Source organism: Vombatus ursinus, unplaced genomic scaffold, assembly GCF_900497805.2.
Source record: "Vombatus ursinus unplaced genomic scaffold, bare-nosed wombat genome assembly UNPS02014175.1, whole genome shotgun sequence".
Taxonomy (NCBI): Eukaryota; Metazoa; Chordata; class Mammalia; order Diprotodontia; family Vombatidae; genus Vombatus; species Vombatus ursinus.
The window spans coordinates 1,262,503-1,270,137 of NW_020953953.1; the positions used below are offsets into that span (position 1 = coordinate 1,262,503).

The 7,635-nt window shown below is 63.3% G+C and overlaps 1 protein-coding gene across 4 annotated transcripts; it reads right to left on the reverse strand.

Moving 5' to 3' along the window:
* Positions 1–2,401: 2,401 nt before the first annotated feature.
* On the reverse strand, positions 2,402–6,962 carry ZNF865 (zinc finger protein 865). 4 transcript variants are annotated; one of them, XM_027859982.1, is made up of 3 exons: positions 6,901–6,962; positions 6,090–6,185; positions 2,402–5,939 (listed from the first exon to the last, which is right to left on the reverse strand). In XM_027859982.1, exon 3 carries the CDS (start codon positions 5,910–5,912, stop codon positions 2,844–2,846), a length of 3,069 nt encoding a protein of 1,022 aa, XP_027715783.1. In that variant the 5' UTR covers positions 5,913–5,939; positions 6,090–6,185; positions 6,901–6,962; the 3' UTR covers positions 2,402–2,843. The 4 variants fall into 4 exon arrangements, with proteins under 4 accessions (XP_027715783.1, XP_027715779.1, XP_027715781.1 ...); XM_027859978.1 differs by lacking the exon at positions 6,901–6,962 and adding an exon at positions 6,444–6,766; XM_027859980.1 differs by lacking the exon at positions 6,901–6,962 and having other exon boundaries at positions 6,076–6,766.
* Positions 6,963–7,635: the final 673 nt, after the last annotated feature.

Below are 7,635 nucleotides of genomic sequence, written 5' to 3' on the forward strand. Positions count from 1 at the left end.
AGCTGTGATGAGCAGAAGAGAAAAGGGACCTTGGGATCGGAGATGTTGATTTGAAGGACCTCAGAAGTCCCCTAGTGCGATGCCCTAGTTTCTCAGATAAGGGAACTGAGGCCCAGAGAAAGGAAATGACTTTCCTCATGTCATACCAGTAACTAGGCAGACTCAGGATGGAAGCTTGAGGAGATGGCAAGGTCCGGTGAAGTTTTTCTCAGGATGGGAGAGATGAGGCTATCTTTAGAGGCAGCAAGGAAGAAGCCAATGTGCAAAAGAGACTGAAAGAATTATCGATGGTGAAAAAATTCTCAGAGGAAGTAGGAAGGAGATAAAGGACACAGGTAAAGTGGTCAGCTTCAGCAAAAAGGCGACCTCTTCCTCAGAGCCTTCAGCAAAGAAGATAATGGGGAACAACTTAGAGAAGGCTCTGGGAGGTGAAGTAAAAGCCCAGGGTGGACGGTCTCTATTTTCTCAGCAAAGTATAAGGGGAGAGCCTCTGCTAGGGGTGGGGGGGAAGTAGTGCTGTAGGGGCCTTAAGGAAGGAAGATTTTGAATAGCTACCATCAGGATAAGAAACAGAGTTAATTACGGAAGAATCAAAGGCCTGTCGGCAACATTAAAGGACAAGCCAAGATTGCATAACACCAATCTGTAATGCACCCATTCAGAACAGCGGTGTGACTCCTCCAATAGCGTCCAGTAGTCCGCACGGAGGAATGGAGAAGGCCGATTGGTGGAAAATAACTTGGGCTTGAGATCTGGTAAGAGCAGGGACAGGACGTGGGATTCAAAGATAGGGGATACCGTCGAAAGTCGTCGGACCATAGATTGTCTGGCGTGAGACCAACCAGTCCGCCCCATTTATGGGAAACATCCCCTGAAAACCTGGGCTTACAAGCTGTCATCATCAGCTCATTCCTGAAGACCTCTAGAGAGGGAGGAGCCACCACCAGCAGCACCACTCCGGTGAGGCAGCTTCTGGGGACCTCAAGCTGAAATGGCCTATGGGCAGCTTTGAGCCTTTGCTGCTGGTTCTGCCCTCAAGGACCAGGAAGAGTCTTTGGGCTCGGTGAGCTGAAAAGGAAATTCGAGTCCAATCCCATGGTTTGGATTACAGAGAAAGGACTCTGAATTCCAAAAGATGAAGCCAATGGCTTGGCCAAGGTCTCTCTCCCTCTCTCTCTCTTTCTCACACACACACACAGAGCCCATGCTGATGCTGTCAAGAGACCTTCTGCAGCCCAGGTGCGGGCTCCTGGGAAACACCTCCCGAACAGAGATTGGGAAGCTCCACCGTTGGATGCGTGTGTCTGTGTGTGTGTGTGTGTCTGTCTGTCTCATGGTGGCAGGAGGGGGAATCATCCAGAAACATGACTTAAGTACAAAGTACATGTAAAGTAAGGACAAGATAATTTGGGTGAAGGAAAAGCATTAACAACTAAACAAATCAGGCGAGGTTGGCCCGGTGCAAGACACGGCATCAGAGCTGAGCTTCGAAGGGAGCACGGCATTCCAGGCAAGACAGATGGCCAGGGCAAAGGCAGAGAGATGGGATTTAGAACACAACACATGATGGACCCACGGGTAGGCGGGGAAGTAGGCTGTCTGAACAGAAGCCGAAGGAAAGCGATTGCAAAGCACTTTAAAAGACAAAGAGAGGACTCTGCTTTATCCTGGAGGCAACGGGAAGTCACTCGAGCTTCCTCAGCTGGGCAGCAGCATTGGCACAAGTGAGCTTTTGGAATACCCATCTAGGAGTTGTGAGGGAGAAAAAGCGACAGGGGACCAATGAAAGAGGCTGAAGAACAGTCTGGGGAAGAGGGGAGGGCTTACACTACAATGGTGAGCACGAGGAAGGACAGACATCAGAGATTCTGGCAGCACACGGTGACTTTCCCAAGTCATAAAACAAGGCGGGGCAGAGCTGGGATTTAAAACCAAGGGACATGAGGACACACCACGGTGACAGTATCTCAAGGCCTCCCCATCACTGGTCTCCCAAATGCTGGCAAGGGAAGGGCCAAGGCAGGGTCGGGGTGGTCCAGAGGCTCAGCAGGAGAATCCTCTGACTCAGGGCACTGCTCCTGGCTCTAGCTGGGAGGCTGTGGGGGAGGAAGCAGGAGACCAAAATTCCCACCACGCATTTCTTAGAGGACTCCCATGCTGGTTTTTTCCTTGAGGCTTGGAGTACAGGGAGGAAGCTAATAGAAAAGGGGTATCCTGGGACTGGAGAGAAGACAGGAAGTTCTCAGGTCACTGACCCCAAGTTAACCCCTCCCCCCGATTGCCCTGTCTCTTAGGGAGGGCAAAGGATGGAGTCGTGCCACAAGGATAATATTTATTCCCGACTTTGTCTGTACAAACTGCGTCTTCCCCCCCACCCCCACCCCACGCCCTCCCCACACATCCAAACGGCAATCAGCCCCCCTACCCCATGTCTCTCCCAACCCACCTCCCCCTCCCCTATTCCAGCCAGATTCCAAGATGGTGGTGGTGGTGGTGGTGGTGGTGATCGGGGCGGGTGGGAATGAGCCTCATATCCTACAGGTTCGGGCATGGGCGGGGGGGGGGGGGTGGGGTGAGGGGATTACAAAGGGGCAGATGGAGAGGGAGTCTGGTGTTAGGGGGGTCCTAGAGTTCCCAGGATGTGGGGGGAGTGGGGGAGAGAGAAGTGAAGGATTAAGTCCATCCCTCATGACGGGAGTGGCCAGATCCCTATGGAGTGACACCCTCCCCACCAGGCTTTGGGAGAAGGGGGGGGATTGGCAGGTGGAGAGCCCCTCTCCAAGCTCTTGGTGATGCCCGGGAGCAGGAGGAAGTAGGGCGCCGACCGCCTCCAGCTCATCCCCTCAGGACTCCTTGGCCCCAGCAGTGGCAGCCCCCAGTCTCTCGGCCTTGTGGATCAAACGGTGCTTCTTAAGGCCGTACGTGTTGGAGAAGCCCTCCCCGCAGGCCGAGCAGCGGAAGGGCCGGCCACCTTGGTGGGCGGCCAGGTGCTTGCGAAAGTAGCCGGGGTCTTTGAAGACCTTGAGGCAGGCTGGGCAGCGCAGCTCTGGCCGTGCAGGCTCATGGGCCCGCTGGTGCCGCAGCACCGAGCTCAGGTAGAAGAAGGCCTTGCCGCAGTGCTCACAGCGGTAGGCACGCTCACCCAGGTGCAGCCGCTGGTGCTCCAGCAGGTTGGAGCGGTAGCGGAAGGTCTTGCCGCACGCGCCGCAGCGCTGGGGCCGGGCCACAGCGTGCAGGCGGCGGTGTTCGGCCAGACTGGAGGACTGGGCAAAGCGCTTGGCGCACACAGCACACTTGAAGGCGCGCTCGCCAGTGTGCACCACACGGTGCTGCCGCAGGTACCAGGAGCGCAAGAAGCCACGCCCGCAGACGCCACAGCGGTAGGGCCGCTGCTCCGTGTGGCAGCGCTGGTGGCGCATCAGCAGGGCTGCCTCCCAGAAGCGCTTGCCACACACGGGACAGCGGAAGCCGCGTTTCTGGCGATGGCTGCGGCGGTGCAGGAGCAGGTCGTAGGCGCCGGCGAAGCTCTGGCCGCACAGGCCACAGCCCAGCGTCCGCCGCACCAGGTGCACGTACTTGTGGGTCACCAGCCCCAGGAAGTGCTTGAAGCTCTGGCCGCAGGTTGCACAGCTGAAGCGCTCGGGGCCCCCGGGGCCAGGCCCCGCTCCTGCCCCGGCCCCTGTGCCTGCCTCTTCCCCGGCAGCCCCGGCCGCCAGGGCCGCCACGGCCGCCCCCACCTCCCCAGCCAGCCCGTTGTCCAGGCCGGCGCCTGAGGTGTCTGGGCCGGGCCCGTCGGGAGTCGGGGGAGGCAGGAGGCGCTCAGGGGCCGCCTGATGGACCAGCTTGTGCCACATCAGGTTCTCGATGAAGCCGAAAGCCTTGCCGCAGGCGTCGCAGCCGTAAGGCTTCTCGGCCATGTGGGCCTCCTTGTGGCTCATGACGTGGAAGAGGTCGGGGAAGTGCTCACCACAGTCAGAGCAAGCGTAGCTGAGGCCCTCGGGCGGGGCGGCCCCAGCGGCGGCCGGAGCCTGGTTGGCGCCGGGGCCCGTGGCCGGGGCGAGGCCAGCAGGAGCAGCCAGGGCACAGGGCAGCTGTAGCCGGTGCACCTGGCGATGGCGGGTGAGGCTCTGTGGGTAGCCAAAGACCTTGCCACAGAGTTCACACTTGTAGGGCCGCTCCCGTGTGTGCACCACGTGGTGTTTGCTCAGGTGGAAGGACTCACGAAAGCGCTTGCCACACACAGGGCACTGGTGGGGCTTCTCTCCTGTGTGGATCCGCTCGTGGCGTTTCAGGGTCTCACGTCGCCCAAAGCCCCGTCCGCAGATGCCGCAGCAGAAGGTCTTTCCCGGAGCTGGGGCCCCTGGCCCCACGGCCCCACTGCCCCCGCCTCCTGCAGGGCCTCCCGCACCCCCCAGCAGCAGTGGGTGGGCCCCCAGCAGCGGGACCGAGACGGCCCCGTAGACCACGGCTGCGGCCGCTGCCGCGGCCGCGGCCTTCTCTCCGCTATCGCCCGGAGGTTCCGGGGGCAGGAGGTAGGGCCCCGTAGGAAAGGTGGGCGGCGGGGCCGGGGCCGATCCGTCCTTGGGGACCTCAGGGGCTGCGGCGGCCGGGCCGTGGGCTGCCTTGTGGCGCAGCAGGCTTTGCGGGGCAGAGTAGGATTTGCCGCACAGGTCGCAGGGATACTCGGGTCGGGGCGCCGGGGCCCCGGCGGCAGCGTGGGCCGCCTGGTGCTTGAGGAGGTAGGCCGCGTCCCGGAAGGCCTTCCCACACACGCCACAGGGGAGCCGCAGCAGGTCGGCCGAGTGGGTCTTGACGTGGCGCTTGAGGCTCTCCCGGCGGTTAAAGCTCTTGTTGCACACGGTACAGGAGAAGGGCTTCTCCCCCGTGTGGATGATCTGGTGCTGGTGGAGGTGACTGGGCTTCTTGAACACTTTCCAGCAGAGGGGGCAGGTGAAGGGGCCCTCCCCCCCAGGGCCTGGGGCCACTGGGGCCCCCCCAGGAGGAGGGGGCCCGCCGTCCACCCCGGCAGAGGCGGCGGGAGCCAGAGGGGGCAGCGGCGGGGGAGGCGGGGCCTGTGGGGCTCCGGGCAGCGGAGGTGCGTCCTTGTGGCAGCGTCGATGGCGGATGAGGCTGGAGACGTGGTTGTAGGTGCGCCCGCAGACTCCACACTCATAGGGACGCTCCCCGGAGTGCACCAGCATGTGCTGGACCAGGTGGGAGGATTGCTTGAAGGACTTCTGGCAGACCCCACAGGGGAAGCGCCGCTCCATCAGGTACTTCAACCGGCGGAAGTAGCCCTTGTCATCCTTGGCAGCGGCGCCCAGGTCACCGGCCACGGGAGCCCCCGGGGGCCCGGGACTGGGGCTGGGCAAGGGCCCCGGCGTGGCCGGCCCGGCCCCGGGCCCACCCGCTGTCCCGGGCCGCTTGAGGTTCCCAAAAAGGTGCTGGTGCCCAGAGAGGTCCACAATTCCCCACTGCGGAGCAGGGAAGGCAGCATCGAAAAGGGGCGGAGGTGGGGGCGGAGGTGCCCCAAAGCCTGGGGGCAGAGCTGGCTCAGGCTTCTTCGCCTGGGATGTGGAAGAGGAGGAGGAGGAGGAGGAGGAGGAGGAGGAAGAGGAGGAGGAAGACGATGACGACGAGGAGGGCGTCTCAGCCTTGGGCTTGAAGGCCGGCGGCGGTGGCGGGTAGTCGTACTGGGGCGGCGGGGGCTGTGGCGGGGCCTGGGGAGGGGGCCCCGGTGGGCAGGGCAGGGCGGCCACGGCCTTGGCGTGCTCACCATACAGCTCCATGGGCTCGAAGCGCTGATGGTTGAGGAACTCCAGAAAGTCAAAGGGATAACTCTGGAAATGGACGCCGTCCTCACCCCCCACGCCACTCCCGCCCCCGCCGCCGCCACCGGGGTTCGCCTCCATTGCGGGCAGCGGGGAGAGCAGTCCTCTCTGCGACAGGGAAGAGGGAGTCAAGTGAGGCCAGGGAGCGGCCCGGAGCCCAAGCCCCCGCAAGCCCTCCTCCCGGCCCGGCGCCCCCTCGGCCTTACCCTCAGCCTCCTTTCCAAGCTCCCTTCCTCGGTCTTACCCTCTCAGTCTCACCCCAAGTCTGCTCCATTCCCCGCTCAGGCCCTCCCCGAGTCTCTTCTCAGATTCTCCCCTTATCTCCCATGGCTGGCTGGCAGCGAGGGGCTCTCCCTAGAAGGGACACAGACAAGCTAAGTAAAGACTCCTCCCCGATCCCTGGGGCCCCTGACCCCGGCGGTCTCCCCGGGGGAAATCCCACCCAGCCCCCGAAAGCACCGGGGCGGCTAAGCCTCTGTCACCCCAGAGGCCCCAGCAGGGCCTGCCCAGGACCCCAGCCCCGGCTGCTTCCCCGGGGGTGGGAGGAGCCGGAGCTGCCTCGATTTCTCTGTCTGTACAATGGGATGAAGGAGAGGCCGGAGCAATTCCTACTTGGAAAGATCGCCAAGCACCTTTCGGCCCCCTCGTCTCCCTGGGGGGCTCTCTGAGCGCCTGCCCCGGCATGAGGGGAGGTAAACACCCCCTGCCCCAAGACCCTCAGATCCCTGCTCTTGGGGGAGGGTCTCCAAGCACAGCCCCTGCCCCAACTCCTTCGGGACCCCGGTCGCTCAAGGAGGGATCTGCAAGCGCCTTCCAAGCCTGGAGTCCTCTTGGACCCTGGGGGGGGAGGGGAGGCGGATCTCTAGGAGCCCCTCCCCCCAGCACCCGGGGGATCTCCAAGCGCCCCCTGCCCGCTTCCTCTCAGGCCCCGGGGCCCTTGGGGGGGATCTCCAAGCGCGCCCCCGCCGGCGGGAGGATCCCCAAGCCCTCTTCCGGCCAGGAGAGCTGCAAGCGCCGGGCCGGGCGGGGGGCAGCTCCCGGGCGCCCCCGGGCCTCGCGTGTCACTCACCTGGGCCGGGACCGGGGGCAGGGGGGGGCGGGCGGGCGGAGGAGGCGCCGCAGCTCCGGGGAGACCCGAAGGCCCGACCGGAAGTGCCGCCCCCCGCCCCGCGGCCCCCGCCCCCTCCCGCGTCGATAGCCGGGCCGGCCACCGGAAGCGGAAGCAACGTAGGACTCCGCCTGGAAGCGCGGGGCGGGGGGTGAGGGGGGAGGAGGTCGCAGGCGTGGAGAGAGAAGGGAGGGCGAAGAGCGGAGGAGACTGAGCCTGCGCACTGCGAGAGGGGTGAGGGGCCGTGTGCAGGGAGCCTCCGCCTGCGCACTGTGAGAGCGGAGGGAGGGCGGGGGAAGAGCGGAAGAAGCTGCGCCTGCGCAATGTGTCGTGCATGGGGGCGGGAGAGAAGAGGCGTCCTCGACTTCCGCCGGATGCCTGCGCTTGCGCACTAGGACCAGCTTCTGCCCCTTCACTTTCTCCTGCCCTCTAAGCCCCTCCCCTCAGTCTCATTCCCCTCCTCGAAGCCACCCCTCCCACTCTTCTCTCCTCCCCTCCCTTCACTGCTTCCTTCTTATCTAAACTCCTCCTTTCAGCCCCCTCATCCTACTTCCTTTTAATCCTGCCCCCCTTATTTCCTACTCTTCCTTCAGCCCCAAAGCCTCTCTTCAGCCCCTCCCCTCCTCTAAGTCACTCCTCGATCCTTCTCCCTCCCAGTCCCTCCTTCCCGTCACCCAAACCCGACTTCTCCTTAGC